The sequence below is a fragment of the Anomaloglossus baeobatrachus genome, chromosome 12, assembly GCF_048569485.1.
Source record: "Anomaloglossus baeobatrachus isolate aAnoBae1 chromosome 12, aAnoBae1.hap1, whole genome shotgun sequence".
Taxonomy (NCBI): domain Eukaryota; kingdom Metazoa; phylum Chordata; class Amphibia; order Anura; family Aromobatidae; genus Anomaloglossus; species Anomaloglossus baeobatrachus.
The window spans coordinates 40,652,806-40,667,788 of NC_134364.1; the positions used below are offsets into that span (position 1 = coordinate 40,652,806).

General features: G+C 51.7%; 1 protein-coding gene across 2 annotated transcripts in view; it reads left to right on the forward strand.

Moving 5' to 3' along the window:
* Nucleotides 1–14,983, forward strand: part of RBM25 (RNA binding motif protein 25) — a 159,317-nt gene that overhangs the window by 60,968 nt on the left and 83,366 nt on the right. For both annotated transcript variants that reach the window (XM_075330236.1, XM_075330238.1), the window contains exons 6-7: nt 10,427–10,584; nt 10,794–10,982. In XM_075330236.1, coding sequence (XP_075186351.1) covers nt 10,427–10,584; nt 10,794–10,982 — 347 coding nt within the window. The remainder of the gene's footprint in view (nt 1–10,426; nt 10,585–10,793; nt 10,983–14,983) is intronic.

Genomic DNA, 14,983 nt, shown 5'->3' on the forward strand with positions numbered 1-14,983 from the left:
TTGTCGCTCCATTGGGAGACCCAGATAATTGGGTGTATAGCTTCTGCCTCCGGAGGCCACACAAAGTATAACACTTTAAAAAGTGTAACCCCTCCCCTCTGCCTATACACCCTCCCGTGGAGCACGGGCTCCTCATTTTTATGCTTTGTGTGGAAGGAGGCACACATCCACTCATGCATTCTCATTTTAGTTATATCGGTTGGAAGAAAAGAGGGCCCCCACGGGGCCCCCGGCATGTTCCCTTCTCACCCCACTACGTCGGCGGTGCTGTTAAGGTTGAGGTACCCATTGCGGGTACAAAGGCCGGAGCCTCATGCCGTCTCCTTCACCATCCCTTAGCGGCTCTGGGAGAAGTGGGATCCTGAGCGGTCATCCATTTACTGGGACCGTGCTCCCTCCGCAGCCCCTGTGGTAATCTGCCGGACAGGAGTCTATTCATCCTCAGGGACCGGGCCCTGCATCTCTAAGGTACTCTGTGTCCCCATGGGGACTGTGCAGGGAGCGCCTTCCTCCCGGACGCTGCAGCAGCTGCTGATTTGAGAAGACCGGCGGACTTCCGCGCCGACCGCGCCTGCTTGTCGGCCGCGGTCTTAAATTTAGTCCCCGGCTTCATCGCGGCCTAGTAGCAAAAATCCCGCCCCCAGGCCTGCCTGTCAGGGGTAAGGGCGGGACTGCCGACCTGACGTCGGATGTGAGGGCTGGAGCATCCTGCATGTTTCCTCCCCCCTCACTGATCACTGTGGGGACCCCAGATTCCTGCACTTTTCTAGCGCCGCCCACGGCTCCACTCCTCCCCTGAGAGCTCCGGCAGCCATTTTTTGGCATTCTGCCGGTGGAGGATTATCAGGAAAGAGCTCTGCAGCTCTGGGAGACCTAAGGCAGGGAATCTGGAGGACACACACTCCGCTTTTTAGCGGTCAGTAAGCCACACCGGTTACCCGGTGCTGGTCCCCCTAGGGTGCCGGATTAGATACGTATTTATATATATATATTCTGTTCGGTCGGGCTGTATACCCTTTCCCATATACCCTCAGTGATCACTCTCCTAGGAGACGACAGCATGTCGTCCACAAGGAGCAAAGGTGCTAAGGCACAGGTTTTTTTTGCGGCCTGTACCTCTTGTGGGGCTATGTTACCTGTGGGTTCCACCTACCCTCACTGTGAGCAATGCTCGACCCCTGTTTCGCTTGCTCAGCCGGAGCCTCGGTCACTAGTGGGCCCCTCGGCTCATGTAGACCCCCCTGCTCCCCCTGTCCAGGCGGCAGGGACAGAGTTCGCCTCTTTTGCTGAGAAACTCTCTGAATCACTTTCACAATCCATGGCTCAGTCTATGGACAAATGGTCTTCTAAGCTGCTAGAAGCTTTGCAGTCCAGACCGGTCCTTACACAGGCCCCGGCCCCTGTTAGATCGTCGCCTCCAGGCCTCTCTCGGTCCGCGCCGCAGCGCGCTCCCAGGTTGGGCCCTAGGTCTCACGTGGAGGACTCCTGCCCGGACCACAGTCCTAGTCAGGCTAAGCGGGCTCGCTGGGAATCTTCCCCGACTTCTTCACGCTGCTCGGGTTCCCAGCTTGAGGACTCTCTGGAGGACGAGGCGGACGTCGCAGCTCAGGGCTCTGACCCTGACGTCGCCCTTAACCTTGATACACCTGAAGGGGACGCCTTAGTGAATGATCTTATCTCGTCCATCAACCAGGTGTTGGATCTCTCTCCCCCGCCTCCTACTGTAGAGGAGTCGGCGTCTCAGCAGGAGAAACACCAGTTTAGGTTCCCCAAACGTACATTTACGTGCGTTTTTCGATCACTCTAACTTTAGAGATGCTGTCCAGAAGCCCAGAGCGGTTCCGGACAAGCGCTTTACTAAGCGCCTCACTGACACGCGTTACCCCTTCCCCTCTGACGTAGTTAAGGGTTGGGCTCAATGTCCCAAGGTGGATCCTCCAGTCTCTAGGCTGGCGGCTAGATCTGTGGTATCGGTTGCAGATGGCTCATCACTAAAGGATGCCACTGACAGGCAGATAGAGCTCCTGGTGAAATCCATCTATGAAGCCACGGGCGCGTCTTTTGCCCCGGCCTTTGCCGCCGTGTGGGCACTCCAAGCTATCTCAGCTTGTCTAGCTGAGATTAATGCGGTCACACGTAATTCTGCTCCGCAGGTTGCGTCTTTGACTTCTCAAGCGTCAGCTTTTTCTTCCTACGCCATGAACGCAGTCCTAGACTCTGCTAGCCGTACAGCGGTGGCATCCGCTAATTCTGTGGCAGTCCGCAGGGCCATGTGGCTGCGCGAATGGAAGGCAGACTCTGCCTCCAAGAGGTTCTTAACCGGTTTGCCGTTTTCTGGCGACCGCTTGGTTGGCGAACGATTGGATGAGATTATTAAGGAATCCAAGGGAAAAGGACTCCTCCTTACCCCAGTCCAAACCTAAGAGACCTCAGCAACGAAAAATACAATCAAGGTTTCGGTCCTTTCGTCCCTCCGCCAAGCCCCAATCCTCTTCGTCCAGCAGGCCGGAAAAAGGCCAGAGGAACTCCTATGCGTGGCAGTCCAAGTCACGCCCCCAAAAGGCCGCAGGAGGCACTGCCTCCAAGGCGGCCTCCTCATGACTCTCGGCATCCCCGGGCCGCATCCTCGGTCGGTGGCAGGCTCTCCCGCTTTTGCGACACCTGGTGGCCACATGTTCAAGACCGATGGGTGAGAGACATTCTGTCTCACGGTTACAGGATAGAGTTCAGCTCTCGTCCTCCGACTCGTTTCTTCAGAACCTCTCCGCCCCCCGCTCGGGCCGACGCACTTTTTCAGGCAGTGGACGCTCTGAAGACAGAAGGAGTTGTGATCCCCGTTCCCCCTCAGGAACGTGGTCGCGGCTTTTACTCCAACTTGTTCGTGGTGCCAAAGAAGGACGGATCATTCCGTCCCGTTCTGGACCTCAAACTACTCAACAGACATGTGAGCACCAGAAGGTTTCGGATGGAATCTCTCCGCTCGGTCATCGCCTCGATGTCACAAGGAGACTTCCTAGCATCGATCGACATCAAGGATGCTTATCTCCACGTGCCGATCGCACCCGAACATCAACGCTTCTTGCGTTTCGCCATCGGGGACGAACACCTTCAGTTCGTGGCATTGCCTTTCGGCCTGGCGACAGCCCCACGGGTGTTCACCAAAGTCATGGCATCCGTCGTGGCGGTCCTACACTCTCAGGGCCACTCGGTGATTCCCTACTTAGACGATCTCCTAGTCAGGGCACCTTCTCGGGTGGCGTGTCAACACAGCCTTACCATCGCTCTGGCGACTCTCCAGCAGTTCGGGTGGATCATCAACTTCCCAAAATCCAAGTTGACACCGACCCAATCACTGACTTACCTCGGGATGGAGTTTCATACACAGTCAGCGGTAGTCAAGCTACCGCTGGACAAACAGCTTTCTCTGCAGGCAGGGGTGCAATCTCTTCTTCGGGGTCAGTCACACCCCTTGAGGCGCCTCATGCACTTCCTGGGGAAGATGGTGGCAGCAATGGAGGCAGTGCTGTTCGCGCAATTCCATCTGCGGCCACTCCAATGGGACATTCTCCGCAAATGGGACAGGAGGTCGACTTCCCTCGACAGGAACGTCTCTCTTTCCCTTGCAACCAAGACGTCTCTTCAGTGGTGGCTCCTTCCCAATTCTCTATCGCAAGGAAAATCCTTCCTACCCCCAACCTGGGCTGTGGTCATCACGGACGCGAGCCTGTCAGGGTGGGGAGCGGTTTTTCTCCACCACAGGGCTCAGGGAACCTGGACTCCGGTAGTGTCTTCCCTTCAGATCAATGTTCTGGAGATAAGGGCAGTGTATCTAGCCCTATTGGCTTTCTATCGGTGGCTGGAGGGAAGACAGATCCGTATCCAGTCGGACAACGCCACTGCCGTCGCATACATCAACCACCAGGGCGGCACGCGCAGTCGTCATGCCTTCCAGGAAGTCAGGCGGATTCTGCAGTGGGTGGAAGCCACAGCCTCCACCATCTCCGCAGTTCACATCCCGGGCGTAGAAAACTGGGAAGCAGATTTTCTCAGTCGTCAGGGCATGGACGCGGGGGAATGGTCTCTTCACCCAGACGTGTTTCGAGAGATCTGTCGCCGCTGGGGAACGCCGGACGTCGATCTCATGGCGTCACGGCACAACAAAGTCCCGACATTCATGGCTCGGTCTCAAGATCACAGAACTCTGGCGGCGGACGCATTCGTTCAGGATTGGTCGCAGTTTCAACTGCCTTATGTGTTTCCTCCTCTGGCAATGCTGCCCAGAGTGTTACGCAAGATCAGGTCCGACTGCCGTCGCGCCATTCTCGTCGCTCCAGATTGGCCGAGGCGGTCGTGGTACCCGGATCTGTGGCATCTCACGGTGGGTCAACCGTGGGCGCTTTCAGAGCGCCCAGACTTGCTGTCACAAGGGCTGTTTTTCCATCTGAATTCTGTGGCCCTCAACCTGACTGTGTGGCCATTGAGTCCTGGCTCCTAGCGTCTTCAGGGTTATCTCAGGATGTCATTGCCACCATGAGACAGGCCAGGAAGCCAACGTCCGCCAAGATCTATTACAGGTCTTGGCAAATCTTCTTATCCTGGTGCTCTGATAATGGTTTTACTCCATGGCCGTTTGCCTTACCCACTTTTCTTACATTCCTTCAATCCGGAATGGACAAGGGTTTGTCACTCGGCTCTCTCAAGGGACAAGTATCGGCGCTCTCCGTATTTTTTCAAAAGCGCCTAGCTAGGCTTCCGCAGGTCCGCACGTTCCTGCAGGGAGTTTGCCACATAGTCCCACCTTACAAGCGTCCGCTGGAACCCTGGGACCTTAACAGGGTGCTAACGGCTCTTCAGAAACCACCTTTCGAGCCGCTGCGGGATGTCTCTTTATCACGTCTTTCGCAGAAGGTGGCATTTCTAGTGGCAGTTACATCAGTCCGAAGAGTGTCGGAGCTTGCAGCGCTGTCATGCAAAGCCCCCTTCCTGGTCTTTCACCAGGATAAGGTGGTTTTGCGTCCTGTCCCGGAATTTCTCCCTAAGGTGGTATCTCCTTTTCATCTCAATCAGGATATCTCCTTACCTTCATTTTGCCCTAATCCAATTCACCAGTGTGAAAAGGATTTGCACTCCTTAGATCTAGTGAGAGCACTCCGACACTACGTGTCTCGCACGGCGCCCCTGCGTCGTTCAGATGCGCTCTTTGTCCTTGTCGCTGGCCAGCGTAAGGGTTCGCAGGCTTCCAAGTCAACCTTGGCTCGGTGGATCAAGGAACCGATTCTTGAAGCCTACCGTTCTTCTGGGCTTCCGCTTCCTTCAGGGCTGAAAGCCCATTCTACCAGAGCCGTGTGTGCGTCCTGGGCATTGCGGCACCGGGCTACGGCTCAGCAGGTGTGTCAGGCAGCTACGTGGTCTAGTCTGCACACTTTCACGAAACACTATCAAGTGCATACCTATGCTTCGGCAGACGCCAGTCTAGGTAGGCGAGTCCTTCAGGCGGCGGTTGCCCACCTGTAAGAGGGGGCCGTTTCGGCTCTTTTTATTGAGGTATTCTTTTACCCACCCAGGGACTGCTTTTGGACGTCCCAATTGTCTGGGTCTCCCAATGGAGTGACAAAGAAGAAGGGAATTTTGTTTACTTACCGTAAATTCCTTTTCTTCTAGCTCCTATTGGGAGACCCAGCACCCGCCCCTGTTCCCTTCGGGCTGGTTGTTCTTTTGTGTACACATGTTGTTCATGTTGAATTGTTCTTTTGGTTCATGGTTTTCAGTTCTCCGAACATCCTTCGGATTGAATTTACCCTAGACCAATTTATAAGTTTTCTCCTTCCTGCTTTTGCACCAAAACTGAGGAGCCCGTGGTCCACGGGAGGGTGTATAGGCAGAGGGGAGGGGTTACACTTTTTAAAGTGTAATACTTTGTGTGGCCTCCGGAGGCAGAAGCTATACACCCAATTGTCTGGGTCTCCCAATAGGAGCTAGAAGAAAAGGAATTTACGGTAAGTGAACAAAATTCCCTTCTTTTGCTTAGGTGGACATGGGCCTGTTCATAGGCCCTTTTGTTTTTTTTTTCTTTTTCGTATTTTCTCAGGCGTTTTTGTTAGCCCTTTAACAGTGTGGGTTGCTAAGGCTCTTGCCGTCTGGAGTAAGAGTTTACGGAGAAGCCTCTGTGCAGAAGGTCTGCCTTCCGAGTTGGTTGAGCTGACCGACCAACTATCCATGGCTGCCAAATACCTTATATACGCTGCGCTAGACTCTGCAAATTATGCCACCATAGCAGCTAGCAATTCTGTGGTAATCCGTCAGATTCTCTGGCTAAAAGCCTGGAGTGCAGACGCTGGATCTAAGAGATCCCTAACGGGGTTACCCTTTCAAGGGTCTCACCTTTTCAGACTTTTTTTTTTTTTTTGTATTGCGGATGCAACTGGGGTCAAGAGCACCTCTCTACCATAACAGCGCCCCAAGCGTGCATCTCGCAAGAGATTTCCCTGGCGGTTTAAGTCCTTTCGGAACTTCACCTCTCAGCCACCTGCACAGTCTGAGCGACCCTCCCAGCGCAGGGAGCAAAATCCTGGACCTTCTAAAGCAAACACAGCCTGGCTTTCCCGGCCTGTCTGGTGGGTCCCATTCTCAGCATGACGCCAGGCCTCCTCCCCCGCCCCCCCATCCCGACTACCGTAAGAGGCAGATTGCTCCTCTTCCAGGAAGTCTGGCTTTCCTACAAAGATGACGCCTGGGTTCAAGAACTGGTATCCACCGGCTACAAAATCAAATCCACATTTCTTCCTATGAGACGTTTCCTGCAATCACGCATTCCCAAATCCGCGACCCAGAATCGGGCCTTGTCTCATGCAGCGCTTCACGATACAGGTGTCATTGTACCAGTTTCCACCGAACAACGTTGCAAAGGCTTTTACTCGAATCTCTTCGTGGTTCCCAAAAAGGACAGCTCAGTTCGTCCTATTTTAGATCTCAAGAGCCTAAACAGAGCAGTGCGGACTCGCTCCTTTCACATTGAATCTCTAAGATCCTTGGTTGTGTCCATGGAACCGGGAGGATTCCTGGCCTCCATAGATATACAAGACACCTACTTGCACATTCCTATCTGCAAAGCTCACCAGAGGTTCCTTCGGTTCGCAATTGGGGAGGAGCGCTTTCAATTTACGGCTCTCCCTTTGGCCTAGCCTCGGCACCTCCAGTCTTTACCAAGGTCATGGCGGCCGCCATGACCGTGCTTCGTCCCAGAGGTTTTGTAGTCGTCCCGTACCTCGACGACCTCCTCATGAAGCGACAGTCATTTCTTGCCTGCTCAGAGTGTGCAAATCTGCTTGTTGTGTCCCATGAATGGGAACAACCTGTTGTATGTAATTTTTGCATTGCATATTTTTTCCTCCTATCAGGAAATTCCTTTATTGTTGCTAGGTAGATTAGACTGTATGAAGTTTGTCCCTATGTACCTCCCTTAGTTGGCTTCTGTATAGAATGCTCCTCCCTTCTCCTTCAGTTAGTCTAGAGAAATCATTGCTGAAGAGACATGTCTGCAACCCTGTACAGATTATTCCTTTTCACCTGCATTTACTTTGTACTTAATACAAGATTCTAGAAGAAAACTACAGCGTTTCTCCTTGTCTTCCTACAAGTCATCGTTGTGCTGAGTTGAGCTATCTGTGGAAGCCGTAGAGTGAGTAAAACCATACAGTTATCTAAGGGACTGATAATTAGAGCGGTTGGATTCATTGCTATGAGGAAGATACAGAATACTGCTTGAACACTCTCTCGAGGTTGGGATGGCTCGTCAACCGCCAAAAGTCGTCTCTACTTCCATCTCAACGTCATGTCTTTTAGGGCATGGTCCTTGACACTTCTCGACCCAGATGTTTCTACCAGCGGAGAAACGAACTTCCCTGAGACAGGGCTTTCAGGTCCTCCGGAACAGGTGCCGCCTTCCGCTATTCGGGATGAGGATTTTGGGGAAGATGGTGGCGGCAATGGTATCCGTCCCGTTCGCTCAATTTCACCTTCGTCCTCTTCAGCTGGCTCTCCTTTCAGTGTGTGACAAGGACCTGGCGTCCCTCGATCACCCAGTCCTTCTTTCGCAGAGAGGGATTCAATCCCTCCTCTGGTGGACCCATCACTCCTCGCTCTCCCAAGGGAGATCCTTCCTCCCAATTCACTGGCAAGTAGTCACGACAGACGCCAGCCTGATAGGTTGTGGAGCCATGTTCCATCATCACACGGTTCAAGGTCGCTGGTCTCCCGGAACGCCCGCACCCAATCAACATTCTGGAGCTAAGGGCGATATTTTTGGCTCTTCAGGAGTTCCTTCTGCTCCTCTCGGGTCCCCAGGTTCAGATTCAATCTGACAACGCCACTGAAGTGACATACATTAATCATCAAGCATAGCAGCGATGGAAGAAGTCTCCAAGATCCTTTGTTGGGCAGAGAGGCACGCCTCTGTCATCTCCGCGGTTCACATCCCAGGGGTAGAAGACTGGGCCGCAGACTTCCTAAGCAGACAAGGTCTGCCAGCGGGAGAGTGGTCCCTCCACGACGAGGTATTCCAGCAGATCTGCCACAGGTGGGGTCCACCGGACGTGGATCTCATGACATCTCATCAAAATGCCAAGGTTCACCCCTTCATAACCTTCACTGGGGGACACAGCACCCTCCCACCTTAAGTATCTCTGTTGGGCCAATTTGTATTTATTTTAGGTTGCTTCTACTGCTTTCATAATAACTGATCAGCTCGTCTTCAGTTGGTCTACTGAGGAGAACTTTTTTCCCTGTATGGTGTCATCCTCCTAGTGGCAGCAGCATACACTTATGGTTTCCTGTGTCCTTTAGTGAAGGCTCCAAGAAAGATTTTATGGTGTCAACCCAAAATAATCATTTAAAAAAATAAATAAGATTGTATGATACTGTGTATGAAAAATGATGACACAAAAAATCAATTGATATTTTCCACTTTTAAGCACTAGGGGGAGCAGCTGCTGCCATTTGCTATGAAAATCTAGTGTACTGCTAGCTCACATTACAAGTGCAATAAATGTGGGCGGAATCTGCTCACATGTCTAATGTCTCCGTTCCTTATGGGCATTTGAAAAAAGATAAGGGAAGATGAAGTTGAGGATCACATTGCAGAGCCATTTTGTTGGTGACTGAACACATCTCTTTTTCACATTGCAATGTCACAGAGCTCTTCTCACTTGTCTTTAGAGAGCTGAGCGGAGCAGTTAGATCATTGTAGCTGTATAACACGTTAGGGTTGGATACATGGATTGTATAGCACACGATAGGGTTGGATACACGGACTGTATCGTACACGATGGGCTTGGATATATGACTCAAGGACAATTATTGTGATCCATGCGGATCTGTCATGCGATTATGGCACTCCGATAACGGTAATCGCAGAGCAGAGGTTTCGGCATTAGCGCTGCGGTGCTCATCGCTGGATAAAATCACCAACCCGAACCTGGTGAGGCTTTGCAGATGCAGCAGTAAAGCCTCATTTAGATATCCATGCATCAAGGATGTCTGAATGAGGCTTTACACTGACCAGATTTGACTTCTATAGTGAGCACAGATCCATCTCTCTCTCTCTCTCCAGATAGTGTCAAGTGTGTGTGTCAGTAACCGGTTGAGAAGTACACAGACACAAGTGTGTCCTGCCTACAGTCAGGCATGGTGGTGGGAGTGTCGTGGTTTAGGGATGCATGAGGATAAAGGTGCTGTTCTGGCCAAGCATGTCTTCAGACCTAAACCCTGTTGACCATCTGTGGTGCCTCCTCAAATGGAAGGTGGAGGAGCGCAAGGTCTCTAACATCCATTAAATGCGTGATGTTGTCATGGAGGATGAAAGTTAAGGCAGTGCTTGAAAATAATGGTGGCCACACAAAATGTTGACAATTTGGATACAATTTGGCCATTTTCACTCGGGTGTACTCATTGTTGTTGCCAGCAGTTTAGACATATTAATCGCTGTGTTGAATTATTTAGACGACACCGGTATACAAGCTGTACACTGACTACTTTTCATTGGCCCATGAACAGATACACTCATTGCAGTATGACTCATTGCACAAAAGGTGCCTCTTATCCACCAGAAAGCTGGCATAAATTACATAAATTAATCATAGCACAACTTTTATTCTTAAATGCTTTAGCAAAACATGAAAGTTGCTCTGTGATTGGTTGCCTTGGCCAAAAAAGAGGATTTTTGGTACTTGCCGTAAAATCCTTTTTCTCTTTGCCTTTTATATGGTTTCCAGTGTATCCCAGTGAATTGATCGAGAAAGGCAGCTTTTCTCTTGGACAATCTTGATAGATCTTCCCCAATGAGCCCTGATAAGTCTGTACATAAAGCATTTCACGTTGGGTGAATATAAGAAATGGCACCTTTTATATAACCTCTCTGTCTTCCATACAGCGTTTGGGTTCTGCGAATACAAAGAGCCTGAATCTACCCTCCGAGCACTGCGGTTACTCCACGATTTACAGATTGGGGAAAAGAAACTACTTGTTAAAGTGGACGCTAAAACTAAAGCTCAACTGGATGATTGGAAAGCAACCAGGAGGTCTAATGGGGTGAGCAGTATAAAAAGACCCTCGGTGGGGATAGTATAGCAACTTAACATGCAAAAGAACATTTATAGTGAATGTGAACCAAACAAGGAAGTTTCATTGCTTGGAAAGTTGCGTGTATCTAATTTCTGTTGTGTAAGGAGAGATGTTCTTCTTGAAGGCAGCAACCATTGGCTACAAACAAATCAAAACTCTTGTCAATTCTTTTCTAGAACGCCCGTCCTGAACCACCTGGCGATGAAGATGACGACCTTGATGAAGAAACAAAAAGACGTGATTCCATTTTTCAAAGTGCAATTGAAGTGCTAATAAAAGAGTATGCCAGTGAGCTGAATGCTCCATCTCTAGACTCTGATTCACACCCTAAAAAGAAAAGAAAAGATAAAAAGGAAGAATTGTCAGTAAGTATCATGTAGTTTGGAAATGAAGGTGTACTTACACTAAAGGGGTTGTCCGACAGGATGGACCCGTGGTATGTTTACACAACTTTGCCTCTGCGGCTTTGGAGGGGCACACTGGCCAGGATCCGGAGCGAAAGCTGCTCTCTAGCCAGCTTCAGAGTGCTGCTTAGAAGCGCTTTAGCAGATAGCAAGTTTCTAAGGCTAGTTTCACATATCCGGCTTTTCGCCCTCTTTGACGGATGCGGCGCACGCCAGTACAGTATGATACAGTACAGTGGCAGCGCCGCAACTTCCGGGTCACATGCTCCGGTCACATGACAGCATGTGACCGGCGCTTGTTGCGCTGCCAGTGTACTGTATACACTGTACTGGCGTGCGCTGCATCCGTCAAACCGGCGAAAAGCCGGATATGTGAAACTAGCCTTAGCACTGCCCTTCTTCCCTAGGAGACCAGCCACATCTGAAACTGCAGCGGTGGCTGGTACCTTAAGCAAAAAGCCGTAAACAAAATTAAAACGCCCTCTTGTTCTTGAGACTGGAGTGAATTTTTATGAACCAGTAATTTTGCATAGTTGCTTGTTTTTACAAGCACTTTTGAATTTTACCCATGAATTTGAGACAACCCCTTTAAAGGGTTTTCCACTACTTACACAACTCCCTTTTCATTTCCCATTCCACGGTCCACTCTCTCTGCCCTCCGGTGCCGGTGTGGTTCCAGCGATGTCGGAACTCGCGTTGTCAGGACCCACATGACAATCAAGCCCCATGATCAATCAGCGCCCGCTTCCTTCTCCCTGCCTTCGGCTGTTCCTAAGTAATTAACAGGGAGTAAGCGCTGCAGCTGACCGCTCACTTCTTGTTAATTTCTAAAACGTCCAAAGGCGGGGAGAAGGAAGCCGGCGCTGATTGATCACGGGGCTCAAGTGTCATAATGTCACGTGTGCCCCAAGAACGCGAGATCCGGCACTGGAGGGCAGTATAAGCTTATTTTCATGGGGGCACACATTGGCAACGAGAAGGGGTCTTCCAAGTAGTGGAGGCCACTCGTCCAAAGTTAAAGATAAGACCATGCTAGACAATGAAAGTGATAGTGGTTATATTTCTTTATCGTTCCTTTGGGAGACCCAGACCTTGGGTGTTTAGCTTCTGCCTCCGGAGGACACACAAAGTACTACACCTAAAAGTGTAGCTCCTCCCTCTGAGCTTATACACCCCCTGGTGAGCCAGTCCCAACCAGTTTATCGCTTTGTGTTCAGGAGGCATACATCCACACATGCATTCTCATGATTTTTTTCTTTGGAAGAGATTGAAGAATTGCAGGTCCACGTCTGGACCCCCGGCATGTCCCTTCTCACCCCACTGTGTCGACGGTGTTGTAAGGTTGATTTCCAAGGCTGGAGCCTTACATGCCGTGCTCCTTCACCATCCCTCCTGGGCTCTGGCTTGAAGTGGGAGCCAGCACGGTCTCCATGCCTGGCAGGAGTCCGGTCTCCATCCACAGCCCCTTGAGGATTCTGCTGGACCGGAGCACTCATACCCAGGGACCTGGCCCTGCGTCTCAGCAGCTAAGTACCTGAGACGTTTGTGTTGGGGGTCCCTGTTCTTTATTGTATGGGGAGAGTATGCTGAATGTATTTATTTTGGCATTTCCGGCGGGTTCTCTAGCCTTCACCCGAGAACCGCGCCGATGGTGCCTGCGCGTCGGCCTCGCCGCTTAAATTTAGGCCCCGGCTTTGCCGGAGGCCTGGTTTCTGTTAACTACCCTCGCATGTCATAGACCTGTACTGGGATAGGAGTAGTAGACCTTCAGGTATTCAGGATAGTTGTATGACTTCGTTTGGCACTCTTATTGGGGAACTTGGAATGGTAGATGCCTGGCGAGTGAGGAATGGGAGGGTATCCTGCTTCTCTTGTTATTCGGCTTCACATAACACTCTGTCCCGCATTGACATGGCTCTAGCTAGTGATCTGATGGATGCAATGATAAGCGACGTGCAATATCTGACAAGAGTGATTTCAGATCATAGCCCAATTCTAGTGTCCATACGACGGGGGACCCTGACAGGGGGAAGGAGGGGAGAGTGGAAGCTTCATCCAGCATGGATCCGTCATATTAATATGGGGAATATAGAACGGTATCTTGGGGATATCTTTATCCACAACGAGGGTAGCACTGGTCCGCTGGTGGTATGGGAGGCGATGAAGGCATACCTCAGGGGGCTCCTGTTCAGGGATATCTGTAAACGTAAAACACAGACGAGGCAGGATGAGAAAAATAGCCTGGAAGCCTTAGATAAGGCAGAGCTGGAAGCAATCCGGAGTACTACTGCGAAGCAAAATCTTAGACAGGCGCATGAACAGGTTAATAAGATGCTTTTGGAGAAGGCGGTAAGGAAGCAGGCATTCCAAAAATTGAATTTCTTTGTCGCTCCTAATTGGGAGACCCAGACAATTGGGTGTATAGGCTATGCCTCCGGAGGCCGCACAAAGTATTACACTAAAAGTGTAAAGCCCCTCCCCTTCTGCCTATACACCCCCCGTGCTCCCACGGGCTGCTCAGTTTTTTGCTTTGTGCGAAGGAGGCAGACATGCACGCACAGCCCCACAGATTGGTCAGCAGCAGCTACTGACTATGTCGGATGGAAGAAAAGTGGGCCCATATAGGGCCCCCAGCATGCTCCCTTCTCACCCCACTTTTGTCGGCGGTGTTGTTAAGGTTGAGGTACCCATTGCGGGTACGGAGGCTGGAGCCCACATGCTGTTTTTCCTTCCCCATCCCCCTCAGGGCTCTGGGTGAAGTGGGATCCTATCGGTCTCCAGGCACTGAGACCGAGCTTCATCCACAACTCCTGTGGAGCCTGCTGGATAGGAGCCGGGTACCGTTCAGGGACATGGCCCTGCTACGTGGAGGTACTCTGTATTCCTGTGGGGACCGGCGCACAGCAACACTACAGCTTTGCTGGGTGTGCTAGTGCACCGGAGACCGCGGCGCTGACCGGGTTAAAAGGTGCCATTACACACTCAGCGTTGCTGAGTGTGTTTTATGTATAGGGACTGCCGCGCTGACCGCCGCTGCCACGGAAACACTGCGGCGCGGCTGGGACTTGTAGTTCGCCGGGGACTTCCGCGCTGGCCGCGCATATACGGCGGCAGCGCTTATTACTCGAGTCCCCGGCTTTTTGCGGCCTAGTTTCCTTTTCCTCCCGCCCTCAGCCCTGACAGGCAGGGGAAGGGCGGGAAGCTGCACAGAACGAGCAGCACTGAGGGCTGGAGCATGTTTTGCATACTCCACCCCTCTCACTGTGCACAGTGCGGCTCCAGTTCCCGCACTTTCTCGGCCACGCCCACGACTCCCTCCTCTCCTCAGGACGCCGGCAGCCATTCCTGTCAGCTCCTCGGACGCAGCAGAGGGGGACAAAGTCTGGGAGACCCAGGCAGGGACTTGGGGGGCCTCACAACCGCTTGAAGCGGGTGGTAAGCAGCACCTGTGGTGCTAGCCCCATTGTGCAGTAGTGCAACTATACTGTATATGTTTATGGTATATACTTTACACTGCATGGTGCACAGTTGATTTCTGGCTATATACCCTATTGTGTTGTTCAGGGAAGATAATAGCATGGCGCCCACAAAAGGCAGGGGTGCCAAAACACAGGCTTATTATGCTGCCTGCGCCGCATGTACGACTCCGTTACCGGCAGGTTCCACTGACCCTCAGTGTATACAGTGCTCGGGCCCTGGGACACTTGCTCAGCCAGAGCCTCTGCTAAGAGGGGCCCAGGGGGAGCCACCTGCTAACACTGTTCAGGTGACAGGGACGGAGTTTGCAAAACTCTCTGAGACTATGACTAAGATACTAGAAGCCTTGCAGTCCAGGCCGATATCTCAGCACAGGGACTCTGTTGAATCTTTGTTCCCTGGCCCCCCTCAGTTGGACCAACAATGTCCTCCCGGGGTATCTCATAGATCTCAGGCTGAGGGTTCTGACACAGACCCCAGCCCCA